This window comes from Strix aluco, chromosome 1, assembly GCF_031877795.1.
Source record: "Strix aluco isolate bStrAlu1 chromosome 1, bStrAlu1.hap1, whole genome shotgun sequence".
NCBI lineage: Eukaryota > Metazoa > Chordata > Aves > Strigiformes > Strigidae > Strix > Strix aluco.
In genome coordinates, this window is record NC_133931.1 from 4,677,253 (window position 1) to 4,702,707 (window position 25,455).

Here is a 25,455-nt window from a genome sequence, read left to right on the forward strand (position 1 = left end):
TCCACATGGAAGAGCAGCAGGGGACAGTAGCCTGTGCTTTTAGCCAGCTGTGGCAGTCACCTCTTTGGGACATCCCAGTCTTGGCTCCTGGCAAGCAGCAAACCTCCTGTCAGTGTATAGAGGCCAGCAGATGGGTGCCTCGGGGCCTCTCAACAGTCACACATCACCAGCGCTCGCCGCCTCCTTTTGCAGCTTTCACTATGTGCTGCTGCTGCTGCACCTTCTCCCTGTGCGTTTTGCTCGTGGGTTTAGTCCGCTGCCAAGGTTTCCGATCTGTTGGTGGTTGGCACATGAAAGGAAGAGGACTGAAGTGATCCTCTTCCTGCGGGTCACAAGAGACCACGGTGCCTCCTGCTCCAAGGTGCTGTCAGGTCACTGTTGGAGCTCTTTGGTCTCTGGAGGTCGGGGCCATGGGGCCCGAGTATTTCTCCTTGCCAACTCTCCGGCAAGGCTCTAGTTCTGGGTCATGCTCCCCAACACGGCACAAGCCGCTCCCTTCCCCTGCGGCTCCTCCACCCGCTGCCTGAGGGACCTCCCCGGAGCACCCCCTGCTCAGGGGAGCTGCCCCCCTCCTGCACCCGGGAGGCAGGGGTGCAGCCTCTGCAGCCCTCGCCCTGCCCAGCCGCTGCCCCGAGAGCAACCTCTGCCTGGGAGCTGCCTGCGCTCGCCCCAGCCTTGCCCGCCGAGGCAGCCGATTCCCGCCTGCTGCAGAGCACGGCCCTCGCCTGCTCTGCCCACCACCCTCCCGGGGGGAGACCGGCCGCCCCCCGGTCGCTCCCTCCTCACACACAGCCCATGGGGGCAGCGGGCCCAGAGCCCCCCTCAGACAGCCCGCGGGGCCTCGCAACCCTCCCGCTCCTCTCAGCCTCGACTGCCCACGCCTGCAGTGCTGGTGGAAGGAGACTGGGTCAGGGGGATTCCACACCCTGGGAGGCTCCGATCTGTGAAAATTAAGAGCCTAGATCCCTTCTTTTCAGAAGGAAAGACAGATAAAGCATCAGACAGATCGGTGGTTTGCGTTTGTTTTGTGTAATACTTGGATGAAATCAAGAGTTTCCAGCGTGTTTTTCTGGTCCCTGACCTTTTCAGAATCGCTTTTTCCGTGGCTGCATGGAAAGCATTTTCAGACAAGACATTCCAGCCTGGTGGTAGTTCTTACGATGTGGAAGTTCATTTAGAAGTCCTGACGTGCCTACTTGGGCTACTACAAGTTTCTGCGTTGATACAGCGAACCATAACGGGGCTTCAGTGCTTAGATCCCTTTGGAGCTCTGTACAGTACCTCTTCGGAGGAGTAACTGATCCTTCTGGGGACTGCAGAATGCGTAATTGTCCACACTGTGGATACTAATAAGCAATTAAATAAAAAAAGATTCACAGAACATCTCATACAATTGTGCTTTTGAACATTTGGTTTTAATCAACAGTTCTGCTTTTCAGGTTTCGTAGTAATAGAACCCATTAATATCCCTGAATGTATGTTTTTAATTTCCACTAGCATTAATTGGAGGTAAACATTTGCATTAAGTGCATCTCCCTTGAGCTCTCTAATATTGCTTGTAAAATGTAATCAGATAGTAAATGATTGTGAAGGTACAATTAGAGTACAGGTGGTTTCATCTCTGAATTACAGTTTTAATAATCCTGCTTTTTTACTGGACACTTTCTAGCATCCTAGTAAAAAAGTGTTAGTAAAATCCTAGTAAATATCCTAGTAAAAAAAGTATTGAGTAAACTAGTAAAAGTGAATCCATGTATGTTTTAGATTAGCTTGTAGTCACGATTTATTTAACATACACAGTGAAACCACCTTTTGACTATTTGGACTGCGGGTCTTCAGCTTGTATGGAGAATCTTGTCACATTCAGTTTTAAGTCTGAAGGTCAGGTGCATGTGGTTAACTGAGAAATTTGGAAGGCAGACAGGATCTTGTGAGCTGAGAAGGTTATGAAGTGCTAATGTAAAATAATCCTTCTGCACTGAACAGTCCCTTAGAACTTGTGTCTCTGCTGCTGGCCTCACTTCCATAAACTTCTCGCCTCCTTCAATAAAAAAAAATTTAAGCTTGGCAGGATGAAGCATCTTTAAAGTTGGACCTCTGTCTCTTGTAGTGAGATATAAACTGAATGCATCTTATTACCTGACCTATTTTTGGTCATTGTTTTTCCTAAGTATTTTCACAAGTTACTAAGTAACTTGTTAAGTCGCCATTTTGTGATCCTTGAATAAATCTGTATCTATAGATCCTGGTGTCATCTTCGCCTCCCACAGCATCTCCCAAACTACTTACTGTTTCCCAAAGAAAATTAGTAGGGGGAAACTGAGGTGGCATCTTGCTGCTGAGCAGTTGTTTCCTTCTTAATTTGGAATGATCTTTTTTTTACTGCATATATTCAGCTGTGTATGTCTGAAGAGTTGTTTCCATTATTTTTTATTTCCTTCCTGTTTTGTTCATTCCTTACCTGCTTGCTTCTTGTCTGCATTTTAAATATCCAAGGCAATATGCACTCTGTACCTAACTCCAAGTATGTAAGGCCTGAAGTGTTTAACATGTGTTTATGTACTGTTTTGAGTTGATGCCTGAGGTAATTTTGCCAATGTAATGTTGGGTCTTTGGAGCACTATGACTGTATTAATGAATGATTCCTGTCCTTTAACCCAGTGCTTTGCCTGAATTTATAGCTTGTGTCCCACAGTGTGCTTGGATAGAACTTGGGCTGCGGACATTATAAAGACATGTTAATTTGGAACATAAAGTTAATATAGCAAGCTGAGAGCTCAGCTGATGCAACTTTTTTTATAACACTATGATTAGGCAATTCCTGCATTAATTCTGTAATCATTTCATGTAGACTTCCAGTGGGTCCAGGGAGATGTATGCGAAGTTCAGTTGATGGTGTACAACCCTATGCCTTTTGAGCTCCGAGTAGAAAACATGGTATGTATCTTTCTAACTCTCTTCTTTCTATTATTTTTCTGAAAAAATTCTCATTTCAAATATGGTTTTCTATAAATCAAGTAGTTAAAAAAATCATTTAACCCAGTATAACCTCAGTTTAACAGTGCAGTACTGTCAATTTTCTCATATGTGTTGGTGATGAGGTATTGAAATGAAAATCTCTGCCACTCAGTGTTTAAATGCTTTACTGTTACTGACCCATAAATCAATTCTGTACCTTTCTGCATTGACTAGAAGTCATGCTACGTAATTTACATTTACTGGTTTTCAAGTAATAATTATATCCTGAAACCTAATAATTAGTGTATAGTTGCTACTGTAATTTAAAAATCTGCATTCATTCTAGCTTTTCAAATTCACATTTTGACTATGTTTTTAAAAATCAGGAATTAAAATAGTTATTTCTGAGAGGCTTTGGTTTTTAATAGAAGCTTCAGCTCATGCATCTGCTGTTCCCAATAATACATGCTATTTGTAAACACTGTAAAGTAAAATAATCAGGAGGGAGGAAAAAAAAGATTAAAATACCAGAGAAGCATGTAAACTTAGAAGGATCAAGCCCAAGCCCTCTACCACTTCAGTCGACTGCAGTGTATCCTGAAACAAATTAAACTGGTTGTTTGCCCTCCAGTTTATGGCAACTAGCAGGATTTTTTTTTAATTGTTAATTCATTTAAAGGTTAAAAGTCCTCTAACTGCCAAACCAACTTAATTTCCAGTTCATCCTAACCAGTGGGGTCTTCTATGTTAAATATTTTTACCTTTAATACTGCTTTAAAAAATAAATCCCATCTCTTGGAGCCTGTTGTTCTGTTAGGCTATGTGAATCAGCATATATTTATTTGCTTAGGATTTTTGTTTGTTTTTTTTTATTGATAGGTCTACTGCAGTGGCTGCTTAGACAGTTTGACCTAAATAACTGTAATATGCCACATATGATAAAGCGTTTTTCCACAAACATGACCAAAGATTGTGCTTATAGCATAATACAATTCATTCTTGGAAGCTACCACTTTGGTTTCTTCAGCAGCATTTTCTCTAACCCTCAGAGAAGTATTCCAAATTGTTAGGAATTAATAGAAAAAGTAATTGTAAAGCTGTGCATCAGAAAGGACTCTATATAGGAATTAATTTATTTAAGAACATTTTGATTTATAGTGTAATTTGTATTGTGTCAGTATTGATGTAATTATATATTTAAAAAACTGTGTTTGGATAATTTCTTAATGTCTTAACAAGGAAATTTCTTACGAATGCTTACATACACTTAAGAACTCAGAATAGTTATTTGCATAGATGTGCACACCATCCATTCCCTGAGCAAAAAAATGGTAGTAGCATGAATACTTCTTTTTACTGTTAGCATGATAAAGTTCTATCTTTGAATTCCAGTTTTGTTGGTAAGCATAAGAGGAAGCAGGCATGCAAACTAGCTACAAATAATTGATGTGATTAACATAATTCTTTAGTCAGTACTCCATAAATAGAGTGCTTTGAGAAATTCTGTTATGTGCTAATGTCATCTCATTGGTAGAAATTAGTTGATTTTGCTTGATTAGTCTGTGGTATCAAGATTGTAGCCAGCAAGTTGCGGAAACTAATTATTCCCCTCAATTTGGCATTTGAGAGACAATGTCTTTAGAACCGAGGCCAGTTTCGAGCTCCCTGTACAATAGAAATACTGACATACTGGTATCAATCCAGCAGTATTACCAAGATGATTGGCAGGACAGAGCATATGACAGATGAGGACAGGTTCAAAGAGCGGCATCTGTTCAGTTTGTAGAAGAGTGCTGGGGTAATTCCTATTGCTTTCCTCGGGAAAGTACAGTGAAAATGGAGCCAGACTCTTCCCGGAGGTGCCCAGTGTAAGGGTGAGAGTCAGTGAGCACGTTGCAACAATGGAAAACTTTCCTAATAAAAAATGCCCTTTTTCCAATCGTGAGGGTGATCATACACTGGAAGTGGTTCCCCAGAGAGAACATGGGATCTCCATCTTTAGAAATCTTCAAACTTGAGTATATAGGACAGTGGAAAACCTGAACTACCATCAAAGTTGGGCCCGTTTTGAGCAGGGGGCTGGGCAAGAGGACCTCCAGCATATCCTTCCAGCCTAAATTGTTCTGATTTTCCAATCTCATCTGTGAGCTTTCTAGAATGTGGGAATCATTATTACCTTATCACAAGAATAAACTCTTTTGTTTTTACTTTAATAATTCAAAACGTTGCTTAATATTTTAAAATGTTTTGTTTTATCATTAATATGTACTCACCTGCAGTCCCCATGCCCCCTTGTCTGATTTCTCATCATGTATCACATTCTTTCATATCATTTAGTCTCACAGCATCATTTTCATAGCAAGCATATCCTTTTCTCTCATTTAGTGGCAGTTTCAGCTTGTTTGTCCCACAACGTTTTTCCTTCTGTCTGACTCAGCACCTTACCTTTGCATTATGACTAGTCAGTCAAGCTTGTTTCCGATGACTGGCAGTCCTTGGAGTTCTTCATTGCTTGATTTCCTTTGTTCTTTACCCTTTTTGTGTCTCACCATTGATCAACATGTAACTGTCCTGAAATCTGTAGTCTTACTCCTTTTTTCTAATTTTCCCCTTTCCCTCGTCTTACAATTTATGATTTGTTGTTCTGTTAGCTTACTGGTTTCATGTTAAATGAATGCTGGAAGCATTGGTCCAAACTTCTATCATGATATTTTTCGTAATGTGTCTTCCTGTTTGTATGGCTGAAAGTTGCGATGGTGAACAACTTAGTATTGAGCACAAGTTGTTAAGGAGAATGATTCCCCATTGAAAGGCTTCTGTAGCTTTTTTCATCGTTTGAAGTATTAATGCTAAGTACATGTTTAATTGTGGTATGTTTAAGTGAAAGAAAGTGAATTTTTTGACTTGACAAGAGACTGTGGACACAAGGCTTTGATCAGTGTTGCTCAGATGATAAAGCCTGTACTGTCTGATGTCTTTGCTGTTTTGTTTTATTCTCAAAGCTCTTTGCCCATCTTTGTTGTTCTTGCTGTTTATTCTGTCATGCATATTCATGATTTGGGACTCTAGATACCTATTCTTCATGCGTGTCCTATTTCTGTATTACTTTTTTTGTCTTTTTCTCTCTCATGTTTTTGTTTTGTCCATATAGTTAGAAGGCTGATCCATTGAAAGGTTCAACAGTATTTGTAAAATGATGAATGAAAATGTTTGATCATGGAATATGGAAATGATTAGGTCCAACAACTGTGTATTTTAGTCAATAAAGCGAAGTAAGAGAGATCATAGGGGTGATCAGAGGAAGTGCTTTAATAAAACTTAGCAGGTACCATAAATCAACAGAGTGAGAGAGAGACAAAAATGACCCTGACTAGCTTTTGACTGCAGTGGATTAGACAGAATATTTTTGCTATCCTGATGGTGGAGCCCAAGTTAACAGGAGATGTTCAGCTGTAAATAAATGTATATAACACTTTACTTTTTCTCCCAGGAATATTGATTTCTGTATAGACTTGTTCAGGTGTGTGAATGATAGCCTCTATCTCTTTTGCAGTTACTAAGCCTTTTTTTTCTGTCCAGGAAGAAATGACCTTCAGATGTCAGGACTTCAAAAAAATAAAAAAAGTTCTGGGAAATATTAGATGGATTTATTTTGTATCTTGGGACAAATATTTAAAGCAGTAAATCATGGTACAGTCCAGTGAGATCTACTATTAAAATAAAACGCATGTGAATATGCACTGCAAAGTGTGTTAAATCCTCTAAGATTTTAACTACTTTATCCTCTTTGTTTCTCAAGTTTCATATTAAAGGCAAAAAAAAAAAGCTGAGAAATTTTGAGGCAATGTTACTTATTGAGTGAAAACATTTTTTCTGCAGTTATTGTAGAATATAGCTGTGGTTCTAAGAAGGCTACAATATATACAGAGCAGTGTAAACTTCACTTAATAAATTAATATCAAGTAACTAAAAAATACTACCCCAAAACGTGTGGATAATGTAATTTATAGTATTAAGTCATTATTCAAGAAGAAAGTTTTTGTTTTGTAATTCTCCTTCTGGTTGGAGCATGTATTTATTTGAAAATTTAAGTGTGGTATTTTGATTAATGATGCTATAAGAATGGCTGTTTACTTTTTTTTTTGTGTGCGTAATCTTCCACAGTGTACTATTAGCCAAGAGCTCAATGTTGATGTTTAAAAATACCATCTAAAATTTTGCTAAATCTTTATGTGTAATCAGTCCCATAACTTAGTTTATGGTAATTTAAATTGTTTCCAGGAACTGCTCTTTAGTGAATTCACATCTTTTTACTGTTTCTTCTATCCTGAGAGAATTTCTACTTATTGATACACTACATTTAGTTGAAGCTATATTAGGCAAGAATGTACACAAAAAAGGTGAGGAGGGGAAGGAGAACAATGGTCGTGTTTGGTGTTTCCTAGGTCTGCCTAAAAAAACCTTATTAGAAATAGTAGGGAAGCTTTCATTTTAAATAAATATTTGACAATTTTTGTGTAAAGTATTTGACAACATTGTATAAAGTATGTTCAGTGTGAAAACTAACTTTGAAGGCAGTGTTACTTTAAAAAAGAATGATTGCATTTCAGGATTGGTAAGTGAAGCCAAAAAAAAGCAGTTACATACTCATGTTGTTTTAACAGCATCCCCAAATGCTACCATTTACATACAAGTTGTTTAGTTTCTCTAAAAATACCTTGAGGTTTGAAGTGATTGAAAGACATGCTGTGATAACACCATGCATATATTCACTCTAAGACAATTCAAATTGTTTTATTAGAATACAAGGAAATGTAAAATTGTGGGTTTTTTTGTGTGATTTATATATTCCCTGGAGGAAACTTTGTATATGGCTAAACTTTTCCTATGAGGTCAGAAAGAACAATGGATACTAAATGATTGCTAAATTTTATTACTTGAAATAAGGTATAAGACTCTCGGGAAAAGAAATCTAACACTTTTGTGTGTGTGTGTGTGTCTGATATTTTTAGCTAAAGGATATGACAGTACTTCAGCGTTGATTTGATTTTTCACTGTTAATTCAAAAAATGTTTAGGCACCAGAGGGCAATGTTGGGCAAATATTGCTGAATTCTGCTATACAGTAAATAGCGATATTGAAAATGTCTTTTAGACATTCTAGATATGTCATTGTCTTTTAAAACTTATTTGTGTGGGTTAACTTTTAAAGGTAAGTATGTTGATTTCGGTTTATGTCTGGAACTCTGAAGCTTAGCTGAGGTTTATATTGGCTTCTTTTCCATTTCAATGAGTTTTATGCTTTCTTAATATCTCTACTTTTAAAAACTTGGAAGTTTTACTGAATAGTAAATAGTAAAACTCTCTTAATGACAGAAATGAACACTTTATTCTCCTTTGTGTGATAAAACACTTGAGACTCTTTAATTTCTAGTCCAGGTATAGTATGTGCTTAGTGCAGGTGTTTTAGCATTTGCATTGTGTTCTCCAGAAAAATTCTTTGTTTTCATGGTTTTTGTTGTTAAAGAATAGACTGAGAATGCATTGTTAATGCATTATAAGAAAAATACATTGTGGTGAGAAGCTATTTGCTTTAGCAGTTATCTGTGATCAGGATGCTGTGTTTGTGATCAGCATGATCCAAGGGTGTCATTTTGATATAATTTCAGGGGTTAAGGAACAATGTAAACTGTAGATAGCAATTTTTTTTTCCTCTGCTTTTATTAAATCATAGAAGCATAGAATGGTTTGGGTCGGAAGGGACCTTAAAGATCATCTAGTCCCAACCCCCCTGCCATGGGCAGGGACACCTGCCACTAGACCAGGTTGCTCAAAGCCCCGTCCAACCTGGCCTTGAACACTGCCAGGGAGGGGGCAGCCACAGCTTCTCTGGGCAACCTGTGCCAGTGTCGCACCACCGTCACAGGGAAGAATTTCTTCCTTATATCTAATCTAAATCTACCCTCTTTCAGTTTAAAATTGTCACCCCTCCTCCTATCCCTACACTCCCTGATAAAGTCCCTCCCCATCTTTCCTGTAGCCCCTTTAAGTACTGGGAGGACACTCTAAGGTCTCCCTGGAGCCTTCTCTTCTCCACCTGAACACCCCCCAACTCTCTCAGCCTGTCCTCACAAGGCAGGTGTTCCAACCCCCTGATCATCTTTGTGGCCTCTTCGAGCAGGTCCATGTCCCTCTTGTGTTGGTGCCCCCAGAGCTGGACACAGCACTGCAGGTGGGGTCTCATGAGAGCGGAGTAGAGGGGGAGAATCCCCTCCCTCGACCTGCTGGCCACACTTTTGATGCAGCTCAGGATGCAGTTGGCTTTCTGGGCTGTGAGCACATGTTGCTGGCTCATAGTCAGTTTTCTGTCCACTAATACCCCCAAGTCTTTCTCCTCAGGGCTGCTCTTGATCCACTCCTCGCCCAGCCTGTATTTGTGCTTGGGATTGCCTCAAGCCATGTGCAGGACCTTGCCCTTGACCTTGTTGAACTCCCTGAGGTTTGCACAGACCCACCTCTCCAGCCTGTCCAGGTCCCTCTGGATGGCACATCCCTTCCCTCCAGTGTGTCAACTGCACCACACAGCTTGGTGGTGTTGGCAGATGTGCTGAGGGTGCACTTGATCCCACTGTCCATGTCACCAACAAAGATGTTAAACAGCGCCGGTTCCAACACTGACCCCTGAGGAACACCACTCGTCACTGCTCTCCACTTGGACATCGAGCCATTAACCACAGCTCGAGTGCGACCATCCAACCAATTCCGTATTCACCGAGTGGTCCATCCACCACATCCATGTATTTCCAATTTAAAGACAAGGATGTCGTGTTGGGCAGTGTCAAATGCTTTGCACAAGGCCAGGTAGATGGCATCTGTTGCTCTTCCCTTGTCCACCAGCGCTGTAACCCCATTGTAGGAGGCCACCAGATTTGTCAGGTACGATTTGCCCTTAGTGAAGCCATGTTGGCTGTCACCAATCACCTCCTTATTTTACATGTGCCTTAGCATAGTTTCCAGGAGGATCTGCTCCATGATCTTGCTGGGCACAGTGGTGAGACTGACTGGCCTGTAGTTCCCTGGGTCTTCCTTTTTTCCCTTTTTAAAAATGGGGGTTATGTTTCCCTTTTCCTGTCAGTTGGAACTTCACCAGACTGCCACGACTTCTCAAATATGATGGATAGTGGCTTAGCGTGGATGTATCTCATCAGGTGGCTTAGTGGATGCATCTCATCAGGTCCCACAGACTCCTGCACCTTCAGGTCCTTTAGATGGTCTCAAACCTGATCTTATGGTGGGCAGTTCTTCATTCTCCCCATCCCCGCCTTTGCCTGCTGTGACTTGGGTGGTGTGGCTGGAGCACTTGCTGGTGAAGACTGAGGCAAAGAAGTCATTGAGTACCTCAGCCTTCTCCATATCCCAGGTAACCAGGTCTGCCGTTTCCTTGTGGAGAGGGCCCACATTGTCCCTAGTCTTCCTTTTATCACTGACGTACCTGTAGGAGCTTTTCTTGTTGCCCTTGATGTCCCTGGCCAGGTTTGGTTCTATCAGGGCTTTGTCTTTCCTAAGCTGTTCCCTGGCCATTTGGACAGCTTCTCTGTATTCCTCCCAGGCTACCTGTCCTTGCTTCCACCCTCTGTGGGCTTCCTTTTTGTGATTCATCTTGTCCAGGAGCCCCTTATCCATCCATGCGGGCCTCCTGGTGTTTTTGCCTGACTTCCTCTTTGTCGGGATGCATTGCTTCTGAGCTTGGAGGAGGTGATCCTGGAATACTGAGCAGCTTTCTTGGGCCCCTCTTCCCTCCAGGGCTTTATCCCATGTTACTCTGCCAAGCAGATCCCTGAAGAGGTCAAAGTCTGCTCTTCTGAAGTCCAGGGTAGTGAGCTTTCTGTGCACCCTCCTCACTGCCCTAAGGATCTTGAACTCCACCATTTCATGGTCACTGCAGCCAAGGCTGCCCTTGGGCTTCACTTCCTCACCAGCCCCTCCTTGTTGGTGAGAACAGGATCCAGTATAGCACCTCTCCTCACTGGCTCCTCTATCACTTGGAGAAGGAAGTTGTTATCAATGCATTCCAGGAACCTCCTGAATTGCTTATGCCCTCTGTTGTCCATCCAACAGACATTGGGGTGGTTGAAGTCTCCCATGAGGACCAGGGCTTGTGAATGTGAGGCTGCTCCCATCTGTCCATAGAGCGCCTTGTCTGCTCAGTGTTCCTTCATTGGGTGGCCTGTAGCAGACCCCTACTATAACATCACCTGTCATTTCTCTCCCTTTAATCCTGACCCATAAGCTCTTGGTTGCTCCTCATCCATCCCCAGGCAGAGCTCCATGCACTCCAGCTGGTCATTGACATAGAGGGTGACCCTTCCTGTCCTTCCTAAAGAGCCCGTGTCCTTCCATTGCAACGCTCCACTCATAGGAGCCATCCCACCATGTGTCTGTGATACCAGTAAGGTCATAGCCCTGCAGGCATGGTGCATGTCTCTAGCTCCTCTTGTTTATTCCCCATGCTACATGCGTTTGTGTAGAGGCATTTAAGTTGGGCCCCTGATGAAGCTGACTTACTGGCTGGAATTCCTTTCTGTTAAATCGTTTTAATGCTGGTATTAAATAATTTTAACACTATCAATTTCTCTTAATAGTAAGTTTTCCTTCTTGTCCATAAGTACATGCATATTTTGGGTGATTGTACCCTAAATGCATTCACATGCCTTTTTGTCTACTACTGTCTCTATTTATTTTGATTTTGCCTGGATTTCTTCTGCTGTTAATATACTCAGTTTAAATCCTTTGGCGAGGATGATGCGTTCTCTGACAGCTGGGTTGTGAGCATTGCTTTTCGTGATCCTTGACCATTACCCTTTAAAAATATTACCATAGATTTATTTAATTTTTCTCAGTTAATTTCCCTATTTTTTTCCCTCTGTGGTTGTGATGTTTACTTTCTCCAGGGTTACTTGGCTCTGATCCATTCCAAACCTCAATTACCTGCAACGAGGTCGCTCATAGGTGTCATAGATCAGAACTCTAACTGGGTGGTGACATTTCAGCTGGCAACTTCAGGTCATATGGCAGCCTATATATGCACGTGTTGCTGCTGTAGATGCATTTTTTTGAGGCTATGCTGTTTTATGGTCCTGTTTGAGGTTATCTTTTCCTTTACAGGACCCTAAAAGGCTTTCAGGGAAATGTCTTCCCATGCACTCCCTCAATCCAGCTTGATAGTGGAGGATGTCTAATTGCTGGGATGGGGGACTAATTCATATTAAGTAAAAGCACAAGACTGGTTATACTGCAGGAACTGAAATGAATGTATAAATGTATGTCCTGACATCCAGCTGTATTAAAAATGTGAAGTAGAGGAGTAAGAACATGGGAGAAATCTTTATTTACTCATTGCTTCCATGTCCCCCTTGCCCCAAGGAATAGTGGGCTAATTAGGACCATGTCTTAATGAGGAGCTTTCCATATTTAAGGAGAGTGACCTGATTATAGTTTTGCAAAGGTTTTGTCATTTCTTGGTGTTTTGTATATGTTTATAGGCATTTGATATACTGGCTACTTAGGGGAGTTAGCTAGGAATGGAAAAGTAGTGCTGCGTGTTAGTTGTTGAAAGTTAATTCCAGTGTAATTTTTAGGAGAGAGTTTGAACTGGAAAGGTTTTCCAGTTTAACCACTGCATTATGTTACCTAATCCCCTCTTAGACACTACCACTGAGGGAAATTCCAAAACTCCCTCGATAAGCATGCTTGGAATGGTTAATGTGGAGTTGGCACTGCTTCAGCGTAGGGAGATGGGTTAGATAATATGTAGGGATCCCTGTCAATTCTGTTTTCTTACTTTTGCTATAGCTGATACTAAACATGACATTGGGGGTGGTTTTTTTTGTCATTGATTTTTCAGGACTTCAAGGCCTTGGATGAAAGTATTTAATTGAGGTGAATTCTGAGTAATTCAAATACATTTGAATATTTGGCCAAGCGATAGTTCAGTGCTTTTGGGACTGAAATAATCTTACAAAGCCTTCTGTACCTGTTTTAAAAGTGAGTTTTGGAGTGTGTATAGGGTCACCTTTTGTTTGTGCTCTAACATTTGCTTCAGCCAAAGCAAAAGCAGAATGATTATGATGAAGACTGAGGCAAAGTGAGTATTAAAGTGTGAATGTTCACCCCATTTCTGTGGGATGAATCCCACTGTGGAAGGATTCGTGTTCAGTCATTTGCAATCAATTATGTTTCATCATATCTAAAATTAGTTTGCATTGGCTAGTTATTGCAATAAATATTTTACTTTCCTTATTCTGAAATATTGCAAGGAATATTTCACCAAGAGTGCAAACAAGTCCTGTTTAAGCTCCCAGGTACGTAAAGGTACCTATTTGAAAAGAGTGACCAGGGTGGTGTTTATGAAGTGGGAATCGAAAAGCGTCAGTGCTCTGATACACTGGGTGGTGAATGTATAGGAAGACAGAATTAAGTTTTACTTATGTTTTTGTGAATTGTTTCTGACAGCTGAAGTCTCCGTGTGAAACTGGGGGCAAACTAAAATTCAGTAGAAGTGAGGGTTTGACACAGTATTTTCTTATAACTCAAGTAAAATGATGAAATTGAATTTTGTGCAATATTATGGATAGAGTTCTCCAACGCTCTTTTACACAAAGCAAGTGTAGCTTTGATTGAATTAGGTATTGTCTTAATAGTGTCAAGTCTATAAGGAAGTAATTTCTAGAACCAAAGGATTTTATGGCTTTTGGGTATATTACAATCTTGATGACTTCAGATCTTCAGTGGAAGAGAAACCAAGAACTGACAAACCTGTTCAGTTTGCTTTCTTGAGCTTCTGGTGTATTTAGGACGTTGCTGTTAAAAATCTTAGGTGAAAAGCATTAATTTAGTTATGTAGCATCTACATAAAAGATAGTTGCTCATTAATTTTCCAGAAGGCACGCTGCCTTCTGAGGAGGGAGGAAATTCTGATAATGGCTTTTAATTTAGTGCCTTCATTTTGGTTAATATCTAGGAATTACTTGAAGAAGACTTGCTGATGGTTAGTCCCAATGCAAATCAGGCCATTAAAGATTTAATGTACATGACAGGTCAAGTTTCAGTCATTGGTTGGGTAATTATGGTGGTGCCATTTGTGTTTCTTGTTATACAAGTATCAATTTTCCTAATTTCTAATTGAGAATTAGAAACATAAGAGGGCTAGTCTGCCTTTTACAGCTGACATGAGCATTAGAGGTGCACCATTCAAAACCCAATTGAATTAAAAACTAGGCAGTCACCGATGTTTTCAGATGGAGACAATGCTGGTATTCTGGCACTGTGCAGATAATGTTGCTGCTTCTTAAATTCCTTTTCAGTCTTCAGTCTCTTTGTGGTTTTCTGTGGCTCAAACCATGAGTTTTTTCATTTGTCTTTACAAAAATATTATGTACCTCTTTCACAAAGTTTTGAGTTCCTTTGAAGCATCCTCATGGAGCTGAGTTGTACTTACGACATTAATTGATGGAGATATTTGGATAGCATCTTTATTAAAAAATAAAAATAAAAATCTATCTGTATAGAAAAGCAGATGGTAACTTAGACTTGTGTGCTTTACAAAATTAAATTTCTTAATTGTAACAGCATGTTCTGTGTTCAGGCATCTTAAATTCATTAACCAAGCTTAAAAAAAACCCCAAAACAGTCTACTAAGGACAATAATGCTGTGTTTAAAAGTTTGCTAAATAATTTTTTTTTGCTTCACTGCTTATTTTGTCCCATGTTTTAAATTTAGGATGCTAAAAGATGTCTCTGACACTAAGTAAATCATACAGTCTAACTGCAGGCATCTAGGCTTGATAGGGGATCAGTTTAGCAAAATGAATGCCTTATTCCAGCTCACTGAAATGTTTAGTTTGGACTAAGGCTAGACTTGCTCTCTTATCTGTAAATACTAGAAATTTTTTCTCCCCATAGATAAGTATTTTCTGGTCAGGATCTTTAATTAAAGCTAAGCAGGGGCCGCTATTGATGTTTGATTTCCACTGGCCCATATATAAGCAAATACATAAGTAAGGTCACAGGTACAATTCAATGTAGGCACAAAACAACACCATGCAGATTATATAATTCATTGTTTTTATTGTGCTTGGGTATAAATTTTTATTAGTTTTTTCAAACATTGTTCCCACCTCAGATCCTGAAACATGTTTTACTGTTGAATACAAATCTTGCCATAATTCTAGATGCATGCTTCAGTCACTGGAACTTAAAAACCAAAGCAACTGCTATGAGCAAATTGGAATAAATCGTAAAAGTTTGGGTGATGTAATGCAAGGGATTAAAATATGAGTATATATCATAAAAATGTAAGTGTACATCATAAATGGATTTATCTCTGTAATATGACTTTTTCAGGGTCTCTTGACAACAGGCGTAGAATTCGAATCTCTTCCTGCAGCTCTTTCTCTACCTGCAGAATCTGGTCTCTATCCGGTAACTCTTGTTGGTGTTCCTCAAACTACTGGACAGATCACGGTCAACGGTAAGGGATTTCTTCACTCACTCTTTTCCTAGCAAAACAACCATGTGTTTTACATCTCTGTGCATTACATAAGTTTGTATGCCACATATATATTTGCCACTCTGAATTCTCCTCAGTAAGTAAAAGAAAAAACAAAATGGAACAAAAAAAAGGGATGTTTTTTGTACTAGACTTCATTAAAAACATAGCCTGACGAATCACTTGGTTGCAACAGCAGTAATGAACACATATTTACCATATCTCATGTATGAGAGGAAAAGGATAATAAACTCAAACTCTCCTTTATTAATGCTTTCATTTGGAAAGCTTCTGAGGAGGATTACTTGAAGTTTTTCATGAGAATGCAGAAGATAATCTTGCAGTTCGTTCTTAATTAATTGTGTTCATATAAGATTACAGAAATTTTTGCAGATTGCTTCTGTAGGAACAATTGAGCCAATGTGTGTAGTCTGTTGCAGTTGAGATATCATTTCATTAATAAGCCTAAAAAATCATGTTTGTAGTAAGTAAAGAGAATTAAAGAGCTTTTGTAGAAGATGAGCAGATCAGTCTCCTAGAAAAGTAGATACATGTGAAGATGATAGATTCACCACACAGTAGGACTGAATCATCTTACCAACACACAATTTTAGGTATGTGTTCCTGGAGTACAGAGTTAGAGCAAAAGAACCCCAAAAGAAGATAACTTGGAACTTGAAGAAACTTTTTTCTCACCAAGTTTTTCTTAAGTGCTTTTCTGTCTGCTCATAAAACGATTCTTCATCTGATCTTTTTTTTTTTTCCCCAGAAACTATTTCAGTAAATAGAGAATAGCATCAAAGCATTCAGAACATTTGTGCTGTAGTTGTCTGCTTTTAATTTCACATACTAAAAATGTATTGCGAGTAGAGGAGTTGATTTCTGTACTTGGTGGCTGTTTGTGTGTCAATGTATCAAGTTTTCCTTCAGATACAGCTTATATATATTGCCTGGTAAGGGGTCAATGTAAAGCTACTTTACTACTAAACTGAACTTTTAGAGGACCGGGGTGTTGATTGACAGCCAGCTGAACAGGAGCCAGCAGTGTGCCCAGGTGACCAAGAAGGCCAATGGCATCCTGGCTTGTAGCATCAATAGCGTGGCCAGCAGGGACAGGGAAGGGATCTTACCCCTGTGCTCGGCACTGGTGAGGCCGCACCTCGATGACTGTGTTCAGTTTTGGGCCCCTCACTACAAAAAGGCCATTGAATGACTCGAGTGTGTCCAGAGAAGGGCAACGAAGCTGGTGCAGGGTCTGGAGCACAGGTGTGATGGGGAGCGGCTGAGGGAACTGGGGTTGTTTAGTCTGGAGAAAAGGAGGCTCAGGGGAGACCTCATCGCCCTCTACAACTACCTGAAAGGAGGGTGCAGAGAGCTGGGGATGAGTCTCTTTAACCAAGTAATGAACGATAGGACAAGAGGGAATGGCCTCAAGTTGCGCCAGGGAAGGTTTAGACTGGCTCTTAGGAAGCATTTCTTTACAGAACGGGTTGTTAGGCATTGGAATGGGCTGCCCAGGGAGGTGGTGGAGTCCCCGTCCCTGGAGGGGTTGAAGAGTCGGGTTGACCCAGCACTGAGGGATCTGGTGGAATTGAGAACTGTCAGTGTTTTGTTAACGGTTGGACTGGATGATCTTCAAGGTCCTTTCCAACCTAGATGATTCTGTGATAAGCTGTGGTCTTTTATGGTAGGTGTTGGTGTGTGTATGCATATATACTTTTTTTTTCCCCCCTAATTAATTTCCTTTAGAATTCGTTTTTCCTTAGCTTCTGGGTACAGTCAAGACTCTTTTCTATAAACATTTTTTTTTGAGAAAGTAGGGAACTGTTAACATATGTTGAAGGGTGACAAGTTTTATATGCACCAGTAGATTAGGTGATGTAGTATAAAATGGTGGTCTCTACTATGACTTGTGATGTTGATCTTGTAAAGGATTCTACAGAACTTACCCCAATGCATGGTAGAAATCATGGACTCTTCTTTAATTTTTTAAAAATTTTACATGTCACAGATACAAAGGCATACATGTGTGTTGCTTGTATGTTGTCATGTAGTTATAAATGTTATTATTTAGGGGGTTTAAAAACATTTTACATATTTTATGTCCTGAGAAGATTCTCCTGTAGAGAAGACTGTTTTAGGTTGCAGAAATATTGGCAAGATCTGACTAGTAAGCTTAGTCCTTTTATAACTATCAGAAAACAGAAAATTCACAACATACTGGTGTTTTCTTCTAAAAATCAGGTTACCATACTTCAGTTTTTGGAGTCTTCAGTGATTGCCTTCTGGACAATCTTCCAGGAGTGAAGACCAATGGCTGTACTGTTGAAGTCATTCCAGCTTTGCCAAGGCTGCAGATCAGTACTTCCCTTCCAAGGTGAGAAACTCAATTAAATGATGGTTTTATTTGGTCGTATTTAAGCATTAGTCATATGCTGAATAAAAGCTCCTTCATCTCAGTATATAATCAGTGCTTTAGTAAAATAAGACATAAGCTGTATCTGTGCTATGTACTTTAGAATATAAGTTTTTTGTTTTACTGCTTGAAACTGGAATTTCATAGCAAATATTTTGGGATTTAATTAACTGAGGGAGTGTAATGGTTATTCATTATTGAACTCATACTTTTAAAAGACTGAATCCTTTAAAGGTTAAAGATTCATAAAATCCTGAAGTGAAGAGGTAATCTATGGAATAGTGTAGGTTGGAAAGGACACCTCTGGAGGTCATCTGGTCCAGGATCTTCCTCCAAGCAGGGCCAGCTTTGACAAGTGATATGACTGAAATGTTAGATCAGGTTACTCAGGGCATGATCTAGTTAAGTTTTAATTATCTTCATGGGTGGTGTTTCCATCATCTCTGTGGGAAATCAGTTTCAATGTCTTGACCCACACTCACAGCAGTAAAAATTACCCTCTCTTCTTTTTTGAAACTGAACAAACCCAGCTCTTTGAACCTGTCCTCATATGTCATGTGCTGTAGCCTCCTAATCATTTTGATAGCCCTCTTCTGGACCTGCTCCAATGTATCAGTATTTCCATTGTTCAGGAGGTGCTCAAACTTGATACCATACTACACAAACAATATGTTTAAGAGGTACAGGAAGAATCAACTAAAATAACTTCCTTATACACTTACCAAAAGGACACAGTAGTAGTGTGGGTCTTTTGTGGGGGGGTTTTTTGAGCTTTTTTTTTAGTGAAGAACGTGACTGACTAATTCCACAATTTTAGAGAGAGCTGGTAAGACACTGATTCAATTCAATTTTTGGAACTTTTCAAGTTTCAAGAGGATTCACCTACACTAAGGTGTGTGTTGATCACTATATCTCAGATACCATCCATCTACCATTTTGCAGATAGCTGTAAAAAGTATGGAGTTTTAGTTTTCCTTTTTTTTGCTAATCCTTTTAGCTATGGATCAGGAAGCAGCCTTTTGTTATTTACTACCTTGATATCTCAAGTACCACAGGGATTGTTCTGTTGATTGGAAGATCTCAGCTCCGTTTATGATCCTTAGTAGGGTGATCATCAGTATCATATGACACAGATACATATGTGTGTATATATATGAAATTTTTTTTTGGTTGTGTTCTTCACTATGGTTTACTTAGTAAAGCAAAGGAACCAGTTTGGTTCTGATATTTCCATACCGAATTCCAGTTTTCTAATGTGGAATGGGCTGTGTTTATGGCATTATATTACAAAGATATAAAAGTAATATCCTGATGAAGACAGCAAAATAATAAAATGCAGCAATTCAGTTACATGTTGGTAAATTCCCTATAAAAAGTCTGCTAGATATGGAGTCTGTATGGTTTAGCTGTAATCAAAATTACTATTGGTTAGCCAAAGTTATGAATATATTAAAGAACATGATGGGTTTGAAATACAGAGGGAATTGCAAATATTCTTAAACGAGCATAATATCTGCTCTTTTTGGATATATGTTCAGCTGATAACGTGGAACGTTAACAGGATTTTCTTTGTATATTGATGTGTTTTTACTTTTTCATTGGTGTTAAATTTACCCTTCGTTTCTTCAGACGCTTTAGTTTCAGTACTCATTCTCAGTTCCTGTAACACCCTGGGAATTCAGATGCCCTTCTGGCTACTTTGTAGTATGCCAGAGAGGTCCCTGTTTCCCATCACTTACTCCTTCTCCCAGCCTCTATAGCAGCAAATTGCCTCATGTGACTCTTGTCAACTCTGTTTTATCCTTTGGGTTATCTGGAGGATGATGGTACTTTTAAAAGACACGGTGAAGAACTGGAAGAAAGAACACTCATAATTTACAGACAGCAGGATAAAATCTGAATTCAATTTCTCTCCTTGTATCTTGCTGATTTGCTTTACATTTACATTTCCTTTGACACCCATCAGCACATTAATTTTTATAGCTCCTTCTACTGGAGCTGAGCTGACGTTTCTTCATTTTTCACCGAATTTATTTATTTTGAAGTATTTGAGATAATCTTATACCGTATTTATTGACTTCTTTGTCAGTGAAACTGTAGGACAAGATTAGTTTGAAAAGTCAAAGATATGTAGCTTTTCAGAACTTCTTCAAAAGTTGATTGCTCTAATAGTAATTTGGGTGTGATAGTTGCCTTGCCAAGAATAATTCCAGGCCTTTCTAGGCATACCATAACATCTTTTTAGAACTGTAAACATTTTATTATTGATCTGTGTTATGGAGGGTCAATTTAATGAGCTCGATTTAACAGAAGTTGTAATGGAATCACAGAATTATTTAGGTTGGAAAAGACCTTTAAGGTCATCGAGTCCTACCATAAACCTAACACTGCCAAGTCCGCCCCTAAACCATGTCCCTAAGCACCACATCTACACGTCTTTTAAATACCTCCAGCAATGGTGACTCAACCACTTCCCGGGGCAGCCTGTTCCAGGGCTTGACAACCCTTTCAGTGAAGAAATTTTTCCTAATATCCAATCTAAACCTCCCCTGTTGCAACTTGAGGCCATTTCCTCTTGTCCTATTTCTTGTTACTTGGGAGAAGAGACTTTCAGGTAGCTGTAGGGAGTGATAAGGTCTCCCCTGAGCCTCCTTTTCTCCAGGCTAAACACCCCCATTTCCCTCAGCCGCTCCTTACAGGACTTGTGCTCTAGTGCTCTAGCTCACCAGCTTTGTTGCCCTTCTCTAGACACGCTCCAGCACCTCAGTGTCTTTCTTATAGTGAGGGGCCCAAAACTGAACCCAGTAATCGAGGTGTGGCCTCACCAGTGCCGAGTACAGGGGGATGATCACTGCCTTAGTCCTGCTGGCCACAATATTTCTGATACAAGCCAGGATGCTGTTGGCCTTCTTGGCCATCTGGGCACACTGCCGGCTCATATTCAGCCATCTGTCGACCAACAGCCCCAGCTCCTTTTTCCGCCGGGCAGCTTTCCAGCCACTCTTCCCCAAGCCTGTAGTGTTGCGTGGGGTTGGTGTGACCCAAGTGCAGGACCCAGCACTGAGCCTTGTTGAACCTCATACAATTGGCCTTGGCCTGTTGATCCAGCCTGCCCAGATCTCTCTGTAGAGCCTCCCTACCCTCAAGCAGGTCAAGACTCCTGCCCAACTTGGTGTCATCTGCAAACTTACTGAGGGTGCACTCATGAAGCTTGCTGTGGGTTGAGAATGACTTTGTTAGTGTGTATTTTCATCATTATATGTATTTTTATATATATTTGTGCATACTTTTTTGTGTATCGTATATATTTTACATAAAAATAATACACTACTGAGTAAATCAATCATCATGAAAAAGCCTATAAAATAAGAAAATTGCTGGAAGAAAATGATAAATTTATAAATAAAATGGGGAGAAACTTATATGGAAAAAAATCATTCATTTCCACAAGAACCAGAAATATTTGAAGCTTCATGCCAGTGTGACAAGCATTATAGGTTGCTTTCTTGATGAGGACTTTGCAGAATTATTTCAGTATATTACAAAGTGTTATGCTCAAAATCATGCTTACAGGCAAAGAGGAAAGACACTTTATGTATAAAGCCAAGAATTTACTGTTTGTATCTTAATAATTCCTGTATTAAACTGTTATTAGTCCAGATGCAATTATTAGAGAAGATAGAAAAAGGAGAGAAATACTCTATATAGAAGAAGTATCACTATTAATAATAAACTTAAAACTGCTATACACACACTTCCTATTTTCTACTTGTTTTCCTGCTGTTATGCTTGCCCTCCTACTGCTCCTCTGGGTCCTAAGGTTGGCCTTCTCAGTCTGGTGGTACAGTGAGTTGTCAGCATCTGGAGACCTTCATTGAGTGGAATATGATGTTGATTTTTTTTTTTTTCACTCTAGAAAGCACTTGAAGCCATTTTTGTTTGCTAACACATTTTTACGCCTTGTTCGTTCTTCACTCAAGTGCTACATTGCATTCAAATTTAATATACGTGGTGTTTTTTTATATTAAACCCTTGTTTTCTTTTTTATCCCCGAAAGCTCTTTTTGCCCCGTTCCATCTCTGCATTTCTTTGACTGTTAGTGAATTGTTTATAGCAGTGAGGTCTCCGGTGCTGAGCATGTGCCCCATCTGTTACCATCTCACACCAGTACTACTTTTTGCTGCATCCAGTGTATCCACTTTGCAGTGCCTCTGCTATCATACCAGACCTGTGTGTCTCTACACAGTGTCACTGTGTTAGTCATAAATATCTCATTCTACCTAGAACAACCACTTTTTACTACTGTCTGTATAAGACTATGGTTGTGCTGAAGAGAGGTAACAGAAATAAAGCAAATCAGGTGTAGCCACCAGGTCAGAAGAAAAATTGCAGCTACAGAAAGTCAGACCAAAGTTCCAGGCAGGTCAGGACGAGATCAGAGCAAGCACAGAATCATAGAATGGTTTGGGTCAGAAGGGACCTTAAAGCTCATCTAGTCCCACCCCCCTGCCATGGGCAGGGACACCTGCCACTAGACCAGGTTGCTCAAAGCCCCGTCCAACCTGGCCTTGAACACTGCCAGGGAGGGGGCAGCCACAGCTTCTCTGGGCAACCTGTGCCAGTGTCGCACCACCCTCACAGGGAAGAATTTTCTCCTTATATCTAATCTAAATCTACCCTCTTTCAGTTTAAAACTGTTACCCTTCCTCCTATCACTGCACTCCCTGATCAAGAGTCCCTCCCCATCTTTCCTGTAGCCCCTTTAAGTATTGGGAGGCCACTCTAAGGTCTCCCTGGAGCCTTCTCTTTCCAGCTGAACAACCCCAACTCTCTCAGCCTGTCCTCACAGGGGAGGTGCTCCAGACCCCTGATCAGCTTTGTGGCCTCCTCTGGCCCCACTCAAGCAGGTCCGTGTCCTTCTGATGTTGGTGCCCCCAGAGCTGGACACAGCACTGCAGGGGGGGTGTGTCTCACAACAGCGGAGTAGAGGGGGAGAATCCCCTCCCTCGACCTGCTGGCCACACATCTCTGGATGCAGCCCAGGAGACGGTTGGATTTCTGGGCTGGGAGTGCATGTTTCTGTCTCATACCTAATTTTTCATCTACCAATATCCCCATGTCAAGCCTCAGTTCTGAGGTCCTGCAAGTTCAGAACAAAACTGATGGCTATACAGTACTTAAACAGTTGAGATGGTTTTTAATTTAAGAAGCTGTGTTACAGAAAAGGATGTGTAAGCTGAATTAGCTTGGGCTTAGGTTTCAGATGTACATTGATACAGTAATTGAAATTACCATTTGTTTGATTTGTTAGTATGCAATTCCTTGATACTTTTGTCTAAATATGAGGGGAGAAAGGAAATTTTTTCCTGTCATTCCAAATGCCCAAACTTCAGAGCACTGCAATGATAATGATACATGACAGTAAATTTTAAATTATCAAATATATGTGTTTTAAGTACTTGTTGCCATAGATGCATTCTGAAAGACTAAAATCTGCTCTTGTTTGTGGAGGCTGCTTATCTTGTGCTAAGGAAGGATAGGATAAAAAGGAAGGATAGCAGAAATACCTTCCAAAAGAAGTTACTGAACCTGAGTTTACCGACAGATTTACTGGTCATTAATTTCAGTAGCTTTTGCCCTTGTATCCTTCTGACCACTTTGCATTAGCATGAAAAATACAGTCAGAAATTGAACCTCTGCCCATCTGTCTTGTTCTGCGATCCTCCTTCCCTCGTTCATGTTCTAAAGAGTTCATTTATATTCACTGTTTAACCTTTCACACAGAGAATTTCTTCCAGGATCCCCTCCCGTGAGGTTTATGCCCTCAGCTGTCCACTAAAACTGCATTCTCTGAACTCCTGTATTAGTTCTTCCTAGAAAAGGTCAAGGTTACTGCTCAATGCTCCTTTATCCATGATGTGTTGTCATAGCACTGTGGATATCTGCTATTTCAATAATTGACTGGTTTGACACATTTTTTTACTTTAAATGAAATGCTTGATACTCATTTAAATAAATTTTAATGTTTCTGAAGCTTTAGCATTTTCCCTAGCACTTACAACTCGTAGAATAATTTTTGTTTCATTTCTAAGTTATTTTTCAATATATTGCTGTAAGTATATTTTACCTCATATTTCGGATACTGTTTATGATCCCTTAAGAAAACAGTTTCTGAGTGAACAGCTGTATAAAACAATTAGTGCTGCCTATCTGTCATTAAAGGTGTTTCTGTCTTCATTCCATATATATTGTATGTTGGTGGAGTTAGGGAATGCCTAACAATAAAAGATAATATATCCTCACTTGTGAGTACAAGGTTTCATCTCTTCGGAGGTTTCTTCTGCCAGTTTACTTTATTCTCACTTTTGTAATTTTTATGGGGTGATCAGAGTGCAGCATGGACTTCAGGATCTTGCAGAGGACTCTCACCCTGGTTTCTCCTATGTAGCGCTCAACTTCTTGTTCTCCTCAACTTTATTTTGTATTACTTTTTTGTTTTTTACATTCAGCTCTTGATACTCATTGTTACTCAACCCTAGTGTTCAAACACTCGGTAGATCAGATACCACTTCTTTCAAGTTAGCTCATTCTAATAACCTGCTCTTTCTTTTTTTCTCTTTTTGCTTTCTTACAGTTTTTGCAGAAATTTTAAACAAGCTTTCACAATTAGGAATACGTATTTCATAGTGTTTGAAATCTGACTTGTCTTATGCATAAAATACTAATGTTTGTCCTCAATGGTTATGAAAAATGACTCTGGTTAAAATGAGAATGGAAAATGATTTATCTTCAAGATTGCAGAGCAGTAGTTGCTGAGTCTTCAAAGAATAGTTAATAGAATACAGTAACTTGGACAGGCTTTTAACATTTTATCATAACATTTTGTTTGTCTCTGTGTCACATTTGGTAGGTCTGCTCATACGCTTCAGCCTTCTTCAGGGGATGAAATCTCCACTAATGTGTCCGTCCAGCTGTACAATGGAGAGACCCAACAGCTCATCATTAAGTTAGAAAATATTGGAACAGAACCACTGGAGAAACTAGAGGTTACAGCAAAAACAGTCAACACTAAGGGTGTGTATGCTGATTTATATTTAGAAATAATAATGATCAGTCTTTCTCTGATAAAAGGGGGACTAAGTTGTATTACACTTCTTTTAGGTCAGTTTAGAATAAATATCATAATCCCTGTTACAGAACTGCAATCATTCAGTTGATTTTATTGTAGGAATATAGAAGTGAAAGAGAATGTAATAAAATGTAGAAAGAAAATTGAAGACATTGTAGAACTATCCATGTGTCAAAGGGTCAGCTGGTTTTTGGAAATCTAGATTTCATTTTAATCTTACTTGGAAAAAAAAAATCCTGAGACAGTAACTAGTAAAAAGCAAGTGTCTTAGGTCTAAGTTATTTTCTCCTTATGTCTAAATACAGCGATTAGTTAATTAAATAAATTACCATTAGCAGCAATGTCATCCTGCTTGAGAGAGTGGAAGTAAATAAGCCCACTTCTATCTCATTCAGTGAGCAATAAG

The 25,455-nt window shown here is 39.8% G+C and overlaps 1 protein-coding gene across 3 annotated transcripts in view; it reads left to right on the forward strand.

The window, feature by feature from the left end:
- TRAPPC9 (trafficking protein particle complex subunit 9) overlaps positions 1-25,455 on the forward strand; it is a 536,307-nt gene that overhangs the window by 67,661 nt on the left and 443,191 nt on the right. For all 3 annotated transcript variants that reach the window (XM_074833224.1, XM_074833277.1, XM_074833369.1), the window contains 4 exons: positions 2,852-2,937; positions 15,360-15,486; positions 17,749-17,881; positions 24,831-24,994. In XM_074833224.1, the coding sequence (XP_074689325.1) occupies positions 2,852-2,937; positions 15,360-15,486; positions 17,749-17,881; positions 24,831-24,994 (510 nt within the window). The remainder of the gene's footprint in view (positions 1-2,851; positions 2,938-15,359; positions 15,487-17,748; positions 17,882-24,830; positions 24,995-25,455) is intronic.